At 34.7% G+C, this 17,130-nt stretch overlaps 1 protein-coding gene across 5 annotated transcripts in view; it reads left to right on the top strand.

The window, feature by feature from the left end:
- Positions 1–7,089: 7,089 nt before the first annotated feature.
- The window catches only part of SCAF11 (SR-related CTD-associated factor 11), a 44,335-nt gene continuing 34,294 nt past the window's right edge, over positions 7,090–17,130 (top strand). For all 5 annotated transcript variants that reach the window (XM_014529540.1, XM_014529543.1, XM_014529542.1 and 2 more), the window contains exons 1-2: positions 7,090–7,171; positions 9,842–9,999. In XM_014529540.1, the coding sequence (XP_014385026.1) occupies positions 7,111–7,171; positions 9,842–9,999 (219 nt within the window). In that variant the 5' untranslated portion in view covers positions 7,090–7,110. The remainder of the gene's footprint in view (positions 7,172–9,841; positions 10,000–17,130) is intronic.

Here is a 17,130-nt window from a genome sequence, read left to right as displayed (position 1 = left end):
GGTGACCAGGCCGGCAGGGGAGGGTAGTTGGGGGTGACCGGGCCGGCAGGGGAGGGCAGTTGGGGGGGATTGGGCCGGCAGGGGAAGGCAGTTGGGGGCGACCAGGCCATCTGGGGAGGGCCGTTGGGGGTGACCAGGCCTGCAGGAGGGGGCAATCGGGCCAGCAAGGGAGGGCCTTTGGGGGTGATCGGGCCAGCAGGGGAGGGCAGTTGCGGGGGATCAGACCGGCAGGGGAGGGCAGTTAGGGGCGATTGGGCTGGCAGGAGAGCAGTTAGGCATCGATCAGGCTGGCAGGGGAATGGTTATTGGGTGATCAGGCTGCCAGGCAGGTGAGTGGTTGGGAGCCATCCGTCCCGGATTATGAGAGGGATGTCTGACTGCCGGTTTAGGCCCGATCACATAGGGATCGGGCCTAAACCGGCAGTCAAACATCCCCTGAGGGGTCCCATATTGGAGAGGGTGCAGGCCGGGCTAAGGGACACCCCCCCCCCCCAGTGCAAGAATTCATGCACCGGCACTCTAGTAATTTATATATTAATGTATTAATACTATAAGCTTAATATTCTTTTTTTAGAGTGCATGCAAGTGTTTCCTTTAAAAATTTTTTAAATTGATTTTAGGGGCAGGGAGAGAGAGAGGAACATTTTGTTGTTTCACTTATTTGTGCATTCATTGGTTGAACCTTGGTGTATCCTGATGATGCTCAACCAACTGAGCTACCCAGCCAGGGCTAAGCTTAATATTCTAAAGGGAGGAAATATGAAAACAGTGTAGATTTAATTATTCAATGGGGCATAAATTATTTAGCTACATGAAAGAATGGTATATTTTCTGAAAATTTCCTAGGTTTTAAAAATATTGTAAATTTTCAAATTGACATTTTACCACATTGAATTAACTTGAACTTAAATGTATTGTTATTTTTAGATATTTAGGATAATGGGGGAGAGGTTACAGTATGGCTTTCTCTAAATAAAGAATTATACTCAATAATAGACTTTCCCCAAATAAAGAATTACGATCAATTATAGATCATACAGGAACACAAGATGACTCTAAAATCAACTAAATTGGCAAGTTGTCTAGTGCAGTATTTCCTAGGCTTCAATGTACATATGAATCATGTACAGATCTTGATAAAATGCAGATTCTTAGTCACGAGATCTGGGGCAGTGCCTGAGGTATCCTGCAGTTGTAACAAGTTCCCAGGTGATATTGATACTGTGGTTCTGAGTGAATATGAAGTAGAGTAACTTGTGACTCTGAATATTTTTAAAGTAATCTTCTGTTGCAGCAAGTTCATCATTTCTAGTTGCTCAGGTCAGAATACTTGGGAATTATCCTGGATTCTTGCTCTCTAACACATACCCCACATTCAATCTTGTCAGCAAATCTTTATGGCTGTAGTTTGCAAACACAGCTGGAATCTGAGTACTTTTCATCACCCTTGCTACTACTCTGGTACAAGCATTGTCATGTCTCCTCTAGATTATTACAGTAGTCTTCTTGCTGGCCTCTGCTTTTCTCTTTGCTACTCGTCTGCTTAAAATCTATAAGCCCATCTCACTCAAAGCAGCAAATGTATTTACCTGTCTTTAAGGTGTTGCATGACTTGATGTTCTATTACCTTTCTGTCCTCATCTGCTTTTCCTCTCTTTCACTCTATTCTAACTACATTAATTTCTTTTTGTTTCTTGAACACACCAGACATCCTCTCCTCTGCCTTTGAACTTTCATATTTGCTGTTCTTTTTGCCTAGAATACAGTTCCCACATAACTCTCTCCCTTGCTTCTTTCAGATTGCTAATTCACATGTCACTTTATCAGAAAGGCTTTTTCTAAATACTATGTATGAAATAATAGCTTCTCCGCTTTCTCACTTATTAGCCATGCTAATTCTATGGCTTTTAAAAATCGTATTATTTCTTTTTCTCCACAACACTTCTCAACATCTAACATACCAGATATTTTACTTTATTTATTTTATCTTCCCCACTAGAATATAAAGGCAGGAATTTCTGTCTTAATTAGTTCTGTACTTAGGGCATTGCCTAATAGTATGGCTATAGCACTCAATAAATTTTTGAATAAAAAAAAAACCCTCCAATATGTCATTGAGCCTATCTTTGAATACCTTTATTGATAGATTATTCTACCTCCCTTCAGAACAGCCCATTTCATTTTGAGATAACTGCTAACCTTCTCCTTAATCTTTAGGTTCTTACTGCCCTACCTTTCTGCATATGATATGATTTCCAGGGCTGCCACCATTTTAGTCACCTTCCCTGGACATTCATTATTTTGTTTGTCCCTAAAGAACAGCACCAGCACTGAAACAGATGTTGCACATATAGGCTAAGTGCAGCATCTTGTTTTTGACATTCTACTTTTATTAAGGTAGACTGTGATTGAATTGACTCTTTTTAAGTAACTCTAATCCTAACTCATTTCAAATTTTTATTCCATTAAAACCTTTAAATTATTTTTATATATGCTACTAAATTTTTTATCTTCTACTTTACAGTTAGTTTTTTACCCAAAATCAGTCCTTTGCATTTCTTCTTATTTAACCTAATAGAAAATTTTTCTGGGCAATAGATGTAGAAACTAGCATGTGTAAATTATTTAGGAAACTAATTATCCAAAATGTATTTGAATAGTTCATTGCAGTCATATCTTGCATCAGTTCAAGAAAGAATTGAGTTGATTTAAAAAACAATTTATACCTCATGCATTTGTCCCCCAAGATTAACAAATTAATTCCCATTCCCACATTTCTCATTTGCCTCTTGTAATCACCATTTTTCTAGATCTCTAGGCCAGAATAATCTTTGATTCCTTCCCTGTATTTATTTGGTCATCAAATCTTAGAAGTTTTCCAGCTCTTTAATTTCTTGCTTTCCTGTTCACTTCACAGCCAGTTACCCAAGCTATGCAAATCTCTTGGCTTCTAGTATCCCCGCACTGTAATCCATCCTGTGCTTTGCTGGCAGATCATTCTTTTAAAATAATTATTTACATCACTTTATCATGTCAGTTTTCTTCAGGGGAATCTATAAGATTGAATTTTTTAAATTCTTTATTGTTTAAAGCAGTGGTTCTCAACCTTCCTAATGCCACGACCCTTTAATACAGTTCCTCATGTTGTGGTGACCCCCAATTTCATTGTTACAAATTGAACATAATTAAAGCATGGTGATTAATCACAAAAACAATATGTAATTATATATGTGTTTTCCGATGGTCTTAGGCGACCCCTGTGAAAGGGTCGTTCGACCCCCAAAGGGTCGCGACCCATAGGTTGAGAACCGCTGGTTTAAAGTATTACATATAGTATTACATATTACATATGTCTCCTTTTTCCCCCATTGACTTCTTCCTGGCCACTCCCACTCCCCAGCACATGCCCTCACCCCCCTAGTGTCTGTGTCTCTGTGTCCATTGGTTATGCTTACATGCATGCATACAAGTCCTTTGGTTGATCTCTTCCCCCCACCCCCCACACCCTCTCCTGCCTTCCCTCTGAAGTTTGACCGTTTGTTCGATGTTTCTCTGTCTCTGGATCTGTTTTTTGTTCATCAGTTTATGTTGTTCATTATATTCCACAAATGAGTGAGATCATGTGATATTTAACTTTTTCTGACTGACGTTTCTATTTTGTTCATCAGTTTCTTTTGTTCATGGATTTCCACATATAAGTGAGATTATATGGTATTTGTCTTTCTCTGACTGACCTGTTTCACTTAGCGTAATGCTCTCCAGGTCCACCCATGCTGTCAAAAAAGGTAAGAGTTCCTTCTTTTTTACAGCTGTATAGTATTCCATTGTGTAGATGTACCACAGCTTTTTTATCCACTCACTGGGGCTGTTTCCAGATCTGGGCTGTTGTAAATTGTGCTGCTATGAACATATGGCTGCATATATTCTTTCAAATTCGTGTTTCAAGTTTCTTAGGAATTATTTTCAAAAGTGAGATCACTGGGTCAGATGGCAGCTCCATTTTTAACTTTTTGAGGATACTCCATACTGTTCTCCACAGTGGCTGCACCAGTCTGCATTCCCACCAGCAGTGCACGAGGGTTCCCTTTTCTCCACATCCCCAGCACTTGTCGTTTGTCAATTTGTTGATGATGGCCATTCTGACAGGTGTGAGATGGTACCTCATTGTCATTATGATTTGCATCTCTCGGATGGTTAGTGACTTTGAGCCTGTTTTCATATGTCTCGACCTTCTGTATGTTTCTTTCACTGTGAAGAAGCTTTTTATTTTGATGTAGTCCCATTTGTTTTTCTTCTTAGTTTCCATTGCCCTAACTGTGGTCGGCAAACTGCAGCTCGCGAGCCACATGCGGCTCTTTGGCCCCTTGAGTGTGGCTCTTCCTAAACCTTAAGAGTACCCTAATTAAGTTAATAACAGTGTACCTACCTATATAGTTTAAGTTTTAAAAATTTGGCTCTCAAAAGAAATTTCAATCGTTGTACTGTTGATATTTGGCTCTGTTGACTAATGAGTTTGCCGACCACTGCCTAGGAGCTGTATCAGTAATGATATTGCTACGACATATGTCTGATATTTTGCTGCCTGTGGATTCCTCTGATATTTTTATTGTTTCCCATCTTATGTTTAAGTCCTTTATCCTTTTTGAGTTTATTTTTGTGTATGGTGTAATAAGTTGGTGGTCTAGTTTCATTTTTTTGCATGTATCTGTCCAATTTTTCCAACACCATTTATTGAAGAGACTATCTTGACCCTATTGTATGCTCTTGACTCCTTTGTCAAATACTAATTGAGCATAATGGCTTGCGTCGATTTCTGGGTTCTCTGTTCTGTTTCATTGGTCTATATGTCTGTTCTTGTGTCAATACCAGGCAGTTTTGAGAACAGTGGCTTTGTAATGTAGCTTGATATCTGGTATTGTGATCCCTCCAACTTTTTCTTCTTTCTCAAGATTGCTGTGGCTATTCGGGGTCTTTTTGTGTTCCATATGAATTTTTGGAGAGTTTGTTCTAGGTCTGTGAAATATGCCATTGGTATTTTAATGGGTATTGCATTAAATCTATAGATTGCTTTGGTTAGTATAGCCATTTTAATGATGTTGATTCTACCGATCCATGAACATGGTATATTCTTCCATTTGTTTATGTCTTCCTCTGTCTCTTTTTTTCAATGTCCTGTAGTTTTCCGAGTTACAGGTCTTTTACCTCCTCAGTTAAGTTTATTCTAGGTATCTTAATTTTTTTGGTGCAATGGTAAATGGGATTGTTTTTGTTGTTTCTCTTTCTGTGAGTTCATTATTGGTGTATAAAAAAGCCATACATTTCTGGGTGTTAATTTTGTATCCTGCTACATAGCCAAATGCATTTATTAAATCTAGTAGTTTTTTGATGGAGTCTTTAGGGTTTTCTATGTACAATATCATGTCATCTGTGAATAATGACAGTTTTACTTCTTCTTTTCCAATTTGGATGCCTTTTATTTCTTCTTCTTGTCTGATCGCTATGGCTAGCACTTCTAGTAGTACTATGTGGAACAGGAGTGGTGAGAGTGAGCATCCCTGTCTTGTTCCTGTTCTTAGGGAAAATGGTTTTAGTTTTTGCCCTTTGAGTATGATGTTGGCTGTAGATTTGTCATATAAGGCTTTTATTATGTTGAGGCATGATCCCTCTATTCCCACTTTGCTGAGAGTTTTTTATCAAGAAAGGGTGTTGGATTTTGTCAAATGCTTTTTTTCTACATCAATTGATATGATTATGTGATTTTTATCTATCAATTTGTTTATGTGATGTATCATGTTTATTGATTTGCGGATATTGTACCATCCTTGCGTCCCCGGAATAAATCCACTTGGTCTTGGTGTATGATCTTTCTAATGTAATGCTGGATCTGATTTGCTCAAATTTTTTTGAGGATTTTAGCATCTATGTGTATCAGGGATATTGGTCTATAATTCTCTATCTTTGTAGTGTCTTTATCTGGTTTTGGGTTTAGGGTAATGCTGTCTTTAAAAAAAGAGCTTGGAAGTGTTCCTTCCTCATGAATTTTTTTGAATTGTCTGAGAAGGATAGGTTTTAGTTCCTTTTTGAATGTTTGGGAAAACTCCCCTGTGATTCTGTCTGGCCCAGGGCTTTTGTTTGCTGGAAGTTTTTTTTTTTAATACTGTTTCAATTTCCTCCATAGTTATCAGCCTTTTCAGATTTTTTTTATTCTTCCTGATTGTGTTTTGGAAGGTTGTATTTTTCTAGGAATATGTCCATTTCTTCTAGGTTCACCAGTTTGTTGGAATATAGTTGTTCATAGTATTTTTTTTTCACAATCCTTTGTATTTCTGTGGGGTCTGTTGTTATTTCACCTCTTTCATTTCTGATTTTGTTTATTTGGGTCCTCTCTCCTTCTTGGGGAACCTGGCTAGAGGTTCATCAATCTTGTTTATCCTTTCAGTGAACCAGCTCTTGGTTTCATTGATTATTTATTTATTTATTTATTTATTTATTTATTTTTTGTATAAGATTGAATTTAAACTTCTTAGTAAACCATTAGTGATACCTCTATAATCTAATTCTACTTGATTTACATTGCTCTGCTTATTACTCTCATTACCCTTCATTGTAATCTTTCTGATGAACTTCTTGGCATACATGCTCATCCTTCCTCAGTACATACACACACGCACACTCTCTCTCAGTTTCACTTATTCACTCTTGTTCTTGTCAGATTGGCCTAGTAAATACTATTTTTTTCCTTTATACTATGTTGTTTCTTTGTTGCCTTGAACTCCTCAACATATATAACCTATCACCTTCAATGAAAAATCTAGTCCAAATTGCTATCTTTTTTTCTGTGTTCCAATTGTATTTATGTCTGAACACACAATTTATCATTTAGTCTTTGTTGGTTAATACTTATGTAAGGCTTTTCCTTTCAGTGTACTTGATGGCAAGGAGTATAAAAATGTACTGGATTATCCACAAAATTTACCAGCTTGTACTATGTTCTTTTATGTGTAAAATAATTTCTTATAGTTTTGGGTCTTTTTTATATTATTGGGAGAAGGCATACATTAAAAGTCTCTATTATAATTCATCTTATAGGAAACCCCTTTTCAAGGAGAAATGAAGAAAAAAACTGTTTATACCTTAAATGTGGGAGATCAGGAGTATGAAGATATGGAAGGTAAATTTTCATTTTTATAAAGCTTATATGTTGAAAGCAAACTTAGTGCTTTCAAACTGTTCATTTTTATACATTTCAAAATACACAAGAAGTTTTTATTTTATTTATTTTGTTCTTAAATTCTCAAATAAGCTGCCTGAATAAGGAGTGTACACATTCTCTCCCTCCCCGTCATGTCTTATTTTCAATTGATCAAGGGTTTTGGTTTCTTGACCTTTTTCTTCTTAAATTTTTGCTCCCTACTTTTTTAGGAATTACATACTTTCTTTGTTTTGTTTTTTAAATAGCATTGATATTTTCCTCTGTTTCTAAAATTAATCTTTTAAGCTTAGAACACTTAACTGTGATCATCCTACTCTAGATTTATAGGTTATAGCCTCCATCATTTTGGTGTCTTGTGTTTATTTTTTTCAGGACATCACAAATTAAATGATATTTGATACAGATAGTATTTGAGGGGTTTGTTTTTCTCTACTTCTTTTCTTCTGAAAAAACCTTAAGTTCCTTTTCTGCAAAGTCTAATGGTGATCAACTCTTAGGTTTTTGTATTTATTTTTTCTCTTCAAAACTATTCAAAGATAGATATACAATTCTGGATTAATAGTTTTTTACCCCCTCCTATCACTTATTTATTTTTCTTTTCTTTTTTTTCTTCTATGACTTATTTAGCCATTTTTTGTTTTCTTTCTTATTGTCTAGAAATCTCTTTTTAGCCTCAATTGTCATTCCCTTTTAGATAAACTGACTTTTCTAACTCTTTGCTTTTAATATCGTTTTCATCTTTAATGTTATACAGTTTTACTACATTGTTTCTAGGCATGGATTATTTTCATTTCTCCTGTTTAAGCATACGTTGTGTATCCTTTATCTGTTGGATTGTGTTGTTTTTTGTTTTTTGTTTAATTTATCATTTCCTAGTCATTACTGCTTTAGCCATTGCTTCTCCTTTATTCTTTTCCTCTAGACTTCAATTAGTATGTTATAGAATTTGGTCTGACCTCATTTCCTAACCTCTCTTTCACAGGTTACATCTCCTTGTCTGTCTCTTACAATCTTAGGTAGTTTCCTGAAATCTCTCTTCCAGTCACAAATATTATTTTCTTCTAGGTCTAGTCTGCTGTTCAAGCATTCTATGTAGTAGTTGAAAATTCTTATATTTAAAGCCAGTGTGTATCTAAATAAATCCTACATAATAAAAGCGTAATATGCTAAGTGTCCGACAGATCAGACACTAAGTGACCATTCCAGTCAACCACTTGACCAGTCGCTATGATGCTCACTGACCACCAGGGGGCAGATGCTCCGACCGGTAGGTTAACTTGCTGCTGGGGTCTGGCACATACGGACTGGGTGAGATGGTCGGACATGCCCTGGAGCCCTCCAGCGGTCCCTCCCGGCCAGCTGGCCCCCATCGGCCCCAATCGGGACTGGGTGAGCCGGCCCTGATCGCCGGCCAGGCCGAGGGACCCCACCAGTGCACGAATTCGTGCACCGGGTCTCTAGTTTATAATAAATAAAGATAATATATAAATATAAAAAATAAATAAATTATTGTTTCTGCAGATTCTTACTCAAGGCAGTTTATTTTCTTGGGTTTGGCAATGTTTGATTATGAGCTAATATTTGGTAAATTTAATCTATGGAATCCTGGAGGGCTAAATTAGGGATGCTTCCTCCAGAGGTTGTATTTGTTTTTCCCTAACCCATTCTGGAACCACTAGCACCTTTTGAGGGTCTTTGATTAATATGGGAGTCTCTCAGAAACAGTTTCCCCACCTGGGTTGGTCCTAAGGCTTAATCTCCAGATCTGAAGACTAGTGCGGACATTTGCTCCCAGGACAATCCCAGATTTTCCATTTGTGTGGTGTATACTTTTTATATTTCAGTTGACCATTTCTTTATTTTTGTTTTATTTTATGTTGAGTCTTGGTGTTTCCTGTATTTATTTTGAGTTAGCAATGTGTAACTTTGTACATTGGTTACATGGCTGGCTGAGTGTTTAAATTAGTGCAAACTGTAAGGGGTATAATTTGGTGTATCTATTCAAATTAGAAATGTACATACATACTGATCTAACAATTTCATTTTTGTGAACTTAATCCTATGTACTATTAAAAGCGTAAAGTTTTTAATGACAAAGTTTTTTGTTGCAGCATTGTTGTAATAGCCAAAGGTTAAAAATAAGTGAACATTCAATAGGTCAAACAAACAAAAGCAAATGGTGTGTTATTGTGATCTAGCATTTGTATGAAGGAGGTTTGAAAGAACATGCATTAGGATTTGCTTGTCTATGCATTAAAAAAATCCTTGAGAGGATAGAGAAGAAACTTAACAGTTTTGAAACATTGGGTAGAACTGGATGGTTAGGTGTAGATATGGGTGGGAGATTTGTCACTACAAGTATAATCTTTTTTTTACTTCTAAATTTTTTAACCATGTCACTATTATTTTAAAATTAAATGAATGAAAAATTATTTTCACTTCCTTATTAAAAAACAAATTAATATTGGGGGTATTGTGCTCAATGAGTATATTTACTGTAAAGTATCTAGATTGAATTACTTTGTAGTAGAAAGGACTATTACTTTGTAGTAGTCCATGATACTGACACAGATATAAGTCATTTGGTCTGGAGAACTTGAAAGCATATATGGCTGCTTTACTTTACAGGTGAAGAAGACAAAGATAATACTGCTACCACTGGTTTGTTGTACAGTGAAGCTGACAGATGTCCAATATGTCTTAATTGCCTATTAGGGAAGGAAGTTGGTTTTCCAGAAAGCTGTAATCATGTCTTCTGTATGACCTGTATTCTTAAATGGGCAGAGGTGAGTTTTAAATATTAAATGTTAAATAAATATTAAATGTTATTATATTTTAGTTTCCTACCATGATTTCATTCCACCTAATCTAAAATGACATTGCCTTTCATAAATTATTTCACAGTAATATGTGTTCCCCTTACTTTGGGAAAAAAATTCCCTGTATTATTCTAATTCTGTCAGTATATTTTCTTCCTTTTATTTTTTTATTCAACTTTTTGTTCTTTTATTAAAAAAATTAAATGCATATCTTTAAAAAAAGAAATTTAACCTTATAAGCATAACAGATTATTTTTTTTCTGTTAGAATACAGTAATTCATCTTCAGTGTACTTGACCATCTTGGGATAATAACTGTTTATTACTAATAATCACATCTTCTGTCTGCTTTGTGTTTTATATTTTTCAGAGAATTTTTACATAGATTATTTGATTTCTTCTTTATATCAGCCTTGTGGGATAACCAGAGCAGATGTAATAGTGTCCTTCCATTTTACAGATGAGGAAATTTGGATTTTTGCATTCTATAACTTGGCCAAGGTTCATAGCTTAAGGTGCAGAAATGAATTTAAAATTTCACTTTCTAATTTAGTATGAACTAATTTCAGAATCTGAGTTAGAGATATTACTGAATTTCTTCATAGATTTTAAATGATTAAAAACCAGAACATTTCAGACTTTATGTATTTATTATGTTGACTCCGTTTGGGCCTACTTAAGTAGATCATGGTACTGGTACATTGAATATTCATTATAAGACCCATTGTTATGGATTGTGAAATAAAAATTTATTGTCATACTAATAATGCTGTTTTCAGAATTGGTTATTTGTCAGTGTGTACATATTAGTAAAGGAGGCAGATCTCAAAAATATTTTTAACATTAGTTACATTCAGTTTGTTTGATGTCCCTAAGTACATTGGAGTTAATCACTTATTTCATAATTGGGATTCCGGAGTTCTATGATTTACTTATATTTTCATTAATAGTGTGGAAAGGAGAACATAACTGCATACTGACTATGGCTGAGGTTTGGGAGAAGGAAAAAAGATTTGTACCAATTGAATTCATAATAGTATACTTGGAAACAGTTCTGTTTAGATTAAAACCTAGACTGGTCTTTGGCAGAAAGGGACTGAGGATAGGTGAACGGTAGTTTGGGAAAAAGTATTTTTAGTTTAATTATTTTATATAATTATAAATTTCTGTTTGCAGGAGCATTGACTAACGAAATAAGAATGCTTATTTTTCTATGCCACTCAACTAAAGATTTCATCTGTGATGAGTTTAGTGCATCTTGGTTTGCTTTGTGATTACATTTTTTTAAATAGAGATTTTTGCTTTCAGTAGAGAAGCAGTATTACTGGATGGGTAAAAGGCTTCAATTCAGTACTTTTCATAAGATTGTATTCAGTGATTACATAATTGTGAAGTTCAACACATCTGAGTATGTGTTTTTCTCTATGAAAATTATAGTTTATAAAATAGACACGATTCTCCATTCTTCCTTACACTCCACATGCATCTTTCACACGAACAGAAGCTTTATTACGGTGTATGTGTTCTAGGTTTCTCTAGGATATGTATCTAGAGGTGTGCACTATCTACATAGTGAACCCTACTAGACAGTGCTAAACTTATCTGTGTTTTTAAATTGTTGAATATTTTAAAGTTGAAAATACTTGATAACATACATAGTGTTACAATCAAAACCTTTCTTGCATGTAATATTTTCTTTTGTGTTACTCCTTTGGATATAAACACTTTGTTGAAGCCAAATTGCTTTTAAAAGACAGTACTTATCTGCTGTATTACCATAAATTGTGATGAGGGTGGGATGGAGGTGTCATGGTATTGTTTAAATAAAAGTAATTAACCATGAAAGTGGAGCATAAATAGAATATTCTGAATTATTTTGTTGTCCCTAATGGGGATAGCAGCCATCAAATCAGTTAAATAAACCATTAAATAGAGCATTAAGAAGAGCACAATTTACTAATAAATTATTCATTGTATATAATAAATTAATACTGGTTAACAAAATTACTTAGTCTTTGAACTAAATTTTTAGTTTGAATCTTTTATTGGTCTGTTAAAAATTAGATGTGTTTCAAAGTATATATATGCTTTGACAAATAGAATCAGATTTTAGATTTGCTAGTGGGTTTGCTTTTTTTAAATTTTATTTTTATTGATTTCAGAGAGAGGAAGGGAGAGGGAGAGAGATGGAAACATCAGGGATGAGAGAGAATCATTGATCTGCTGCCTCCTGTACACCCCACACTGGGGATCGAGCCCACAACTTGTGCATGTGCCCTGACCAAACTGTGACTTCCTGATACTTGATAACATACATAGTGTTACAATCGAAACCTTTCTTGCATGTAATATTTTCTTACTTTTGTGTTATTCCTTTGGATATAAACATTTTGTTGAAGCCAAATTGCTTTTAAAAGGTTCATAGGTTGATGCTCACCCACTGAGCCACGCCTATCGGGCACTAGTGGGGTTTTTTTCATGACTGTTAGTTATTAAGCTCTTTCTTCTCATTTTCCTAAAACTCCTCCTGTTTTTAAAGAGAAGGCATGCAATTTACTTTGGATTTCAGGATTAGGAAATAAATGTCTATATTCAGAGTCTCCTAATTGGCCTGGCCTTATGCTAAGGCTTTCCTATATATTCTTTCATTTAAATCACTGTGTCAATGTTTGTCTGATATAAGACATGGATTTGGAATGCTAATTTGTTTCTAAATACCTCAAGGGATAGCCTGAAATTAAAATAATTTTTAAAAATTGATCCATAGTTTAAAATTTTGCTAATGTTCACGTTTAATAGGAAAATAGAAATCAAAGTGAGATTTACAGCAGTTGGAAATATACATAGTAAGAAAACAGTACAAAATGTATTCAGGATCATCTTCCTAGTCTTATGTGTCTTTCAGAAATTCAGCTTAGCTATTTCAAAGTTTGTACTAAAGGTTTACTGAAATATTCAGAATGGATATCAAGAACCAAAAAAGAAGGACTCATTTATTTATCTTCACGTTAACATTTTAGGCATTGAAGAAGTTGTGCTCTGTAAGGAACAAGTAAAGTTAAGGTATATAATAATCTAGTATATTTGTTTTGGACACATTCCTGAACTTTTTTTATGCTCTTAAAGTATCTATATCCAAAGTCAAAGTTAGTTTCAATCTCTTCATGGTCTAAAATTTGGGTTCATTGGTTATTTAAAACAAAAGCCATGTAAGGACTTTAAAGTGATTAACTTAGTCTTTAGGTATTTCATAGAATCCACCTTACCTGGGGCAAAAAGATTCAGGATAATGGAACCTGTGGTGGCCTAAATGGCCCATAGCTTAATTGCTTGCCCTTGAGGACACTAGAACAAATCCAGGTTAAGCATATTCTCTATAACTATGTTTAGTTTCAAGGAATTTATAATAGGTAAGCCTGTTGGTTTATAAAATTGTAGAAATAGAATGTTGAAGTAAACAAAGACATAGTATTTGACAAGTAATTAAGGAAAGTTGAAATATTAGTTAAAGCATCAGTATTAGAGCTGAGAATCTGAAACTAAATAAAAGATAGCCTTTAAACTAATGAAATATGTATAGAGCCAATACACCTCGTAAGTTTATTAGCCACTCAGAAAGTTACTTATTTTACCCATACTGTGAGCCAAAACACAGTCTAAATATATTGAGAGTTTTTAATTTGCACACAAGTTTAACTTAGCACATTTTAAAGTTTAGTTATGCACTACATAATGACTTTTGTGTTATTAATGGTCAGCTATAGACTGTGTATATGACAGTGGTCCCATCTATATTTATTAAAGGCTAATATGCAAAGTGTCCCCTTGGGAGTTCGACCAGGAGACCAGGAGTTCGGTTCCTTGCTTGACCTGCGCTGACCACCAGGGGGTGGTGTGGAACGAAGGAAGGCCCTGGCCAGCAGCTAGGGAAGGAAGACCCCAACCAGCAGCCGGCAGCCAGGAAAGGAAGGCCCCGGCTGGCCCTGATCGCCGGCCAGGCCTAGGGACCCTACCCGTGCATGAATTTTGTGCACCAGACCTCTAGTAAGATTATAATGGAGCTAAAAAGTTCCTTTTGCCTTCAAGTCATAGCCATCATAGCATTGTAGGACGATGCATTACTCACATATTTGGGGTGATGCTGGTGTAAACAAATCCACTGTCTGCCAGTCATATAAAAGTATAGCACATACCATTATGTACATAATACTTGAGAAGATAAACAACTATGTTACTGGGTTATAATTTACTGTGCTATACTTTTAATTGTTATTTTAGAATGTACTCTTTCTACCTATTAAAAAAGTTTGCTATAAAGCAGTATGCTGTGTTGAACTGGCAGCAGTATCATATATATTGTGAATATCATGTTTCTTGAGTGCATCATTTTATCTTGTGCTCGATTTAATCTCTTGTTTTGTATAGTCACATGCTGTACAGGCTTACAGCCTAGGAGCAATAGGCTATAACACATAGTGTAGGTTTTCACAACAGTACAGTCTCCTAATGATGCAATTGCACTTTTCAGAATGTGTCCCCATTGTTAAGCGGCACTTAACTGTCAATAATTAGAAAGGCGAAAGCTAGAGAAGTCTGACACATGACTGTGGTAGTGACAACTGATTATAATTATGAACCCCTACAGACAAGACGATACCCCCTTCACACACATACTGGTTAAGAAAATAGAGTTTATGATTTGGCAGGTTGCCAAGAAGTGGTTAAAATTTTGGTTCTTAAGAAGGTAAAGTTTGAGAACTTGGAAACATTTCATGCTTGAAGTGTTCAAGAGTTTTTACTGTATTTAAAGGGACATGCGATAATATATTGATTACGAGATTCTTGATATCTACCAGGGTTCTTTTCTCTTTTAAGAAATAAAAAATATTTTCTTATTTTTTAAGTAATTTTTGAAATGTCATTAACTTTTTTACTATAAGCAAATTACCTTCCCTCAATTTATTTATCTCAGCCTTCCATTTCATATTAAATGCTGACAGCTTCAGTTTGAGAAAGTAAGGTTAATGAAATAAAAATTGGACAGTTGGGAAAAGTATGTTTTCTCTCATGAGACTAGAAATGAAGAAAGTCTTACTATGGTGACATACCGTTCTTGAAGATGTCAAACAACAGTATTCAATGCAGACAGGTGAGGAGTATATTCTCGAATTAATATTAAATACCAAAAATCAAAATATGACTGACATATCTTAACTAGTGATGTATTTTATATACAGATGTTCCTTTATACGGCAAATATAAATCTACACATCATTCTGGTGATTAGACTATTTTTCAATTACAAATTCAGCAAAATTTTATTGTCTGAATTTTTTAAATCAGTTTTTCTTAAAATGTATATTTTTCTTTATTCCTGAACCTCTCTGTTGTGTAGCACTCTGTAAATAATAATTTAAACATACCTGTGGAGTGCTACTGTTAGTCCTTACCTTTATCATTTATAAAACATTATCAAATACATTATTTCGTTTAATATTACAAGTTATGCAATCAATAAGTGATTTAGGGCTATCTAATCATCATCCTTAAAGTGGGTTAGAGAGGTTGCTAGTTCTGTTTTCACCAAAACTTGAAATGTGACTAATTTTTACAAATCCCCCATTGTTTTCACCTTGTAGATTAATCCTCTGGTAAAACCTTTGGTAGAACAAAGAAAATTTTTACATTGTGAACATTCATTACCTGTGTAATAGACTTTAACTTAATAGTCTATTTTCACCAGTTGGGTAAATTAATGTGTATTTCTGTATTGCCTAATTTTAAATATCAGAGTTTGTAAAATGATTTATACAGGTAGTTTACAGAATTTTGTTTTTATATTAGAAAAAGTCTTAACTGTTAAATGTCAAAAGAAATTAAGATTAAAAGTAATTCTACCCAACTGTGGTAATGTATTTTTGAGAACCTGAAAGGATTTTCTTTGAGTAGTTAGATAAAATGCTTTCTTGTGTTAATTTTCACTGATAGCCATTGTCCTTTAGGAATACATTCCTGAAAGCTGTTATAAAGAACCACAGTTTCACTAATGTGGAATGATGAGGACTGTCTCCAGGACTGTCTTGACAGAACTGTTTAAGTGTGGTAGGGAACATGTAGGCTGACTACAGGTGAGCACTTTCTTTGGAGGTCCAGGCTAGGTATCTTGGAACCATCAACTTGAAAGGATAGGTCCTGGTGAAAAACTTTAAAATAAGCATCAACCTGTAATGGTGTGCATTTCTAAATCATCTTTATTTGATTTTGAACTAAGTTTTATATAATGTACTGTATTTATTAGTAGGAGAGATAGATGTTCTAGAGATTCCCATGAACAGACAAACCTTGATGTTAAACATAGATACTGAGCTTTAGTCTTTAAGCACTTATCTTTAACACTTGCTTCTCTCTCTCTAGGAGGGGCTATCTGTAGGCAGCCTTTGTGATTGAGGATAGAGCAGCAGCAGGAAGCAAGAAATATTAGAAATCAAGAATCCTGAATTCCCAAATAAGGAAGGTTTCCTGTTCTTACATTTAAATATGGGTTTGTCTGAGCTGGGAATTTACAACGCTTCAGAATACTAGGGTATGTTTTACTGAAATCATTAGGAAGATTTTTTTTTTCTATCAAAATTGCCTCCTTAACTGATACAGAGCATTCACAGTAAAATGTAAATAAGCTCTGTTTTTTAAGTACACATTACAATGTAAAGCAGTGATCAAATTCTGTTATATTTACTAGCTGTATCACAAAGTTGAATGATGATATTGGACTGCTTTGATTATGAAACTAATTAAATTAGATACTTTAAAAATTATTAAAATGAAAGCCATGTTGATTTAAAAGCTGAATAATTAATGAAGAATATGTTTGTTGTATATAAGGAATCAAGATGGTGAATTATCAAGGGGTATTTATTTTTGTTGTTTATAAGTAAAACAAAATTTGGGATAATTTTCTCCAAAACTAAAATCATCTTAAGCAGAAAGGGCAGTTCTGTTAGTTAAAAATATTCTACATTAGTTTTAAATGTGAATTTTTAAAACCATATAACCAAAAATTAAATTAGTTTAGTGATACAAACTCTGGAAACAGATTAAA

This window comes from Myotis brandtii, unplaced genomic scaffold, assembly GCF_000412655.1.
Source record: "Myotis brandtii unplaced genomic scaffold, ASM41265v1 scaffold686, whole genome shotgun sequence".
Lineage (NCBI taxonomy): Eukaryota > Metazoa > Chordata > Mammalia > Chiroptera > Vespertilionidae > Myotis > Myotis brandtii.
Note: the sequence above shows the minus strand (reverse complement) of the source record. Positions and strands in the feature narration are given on the sequence as shown.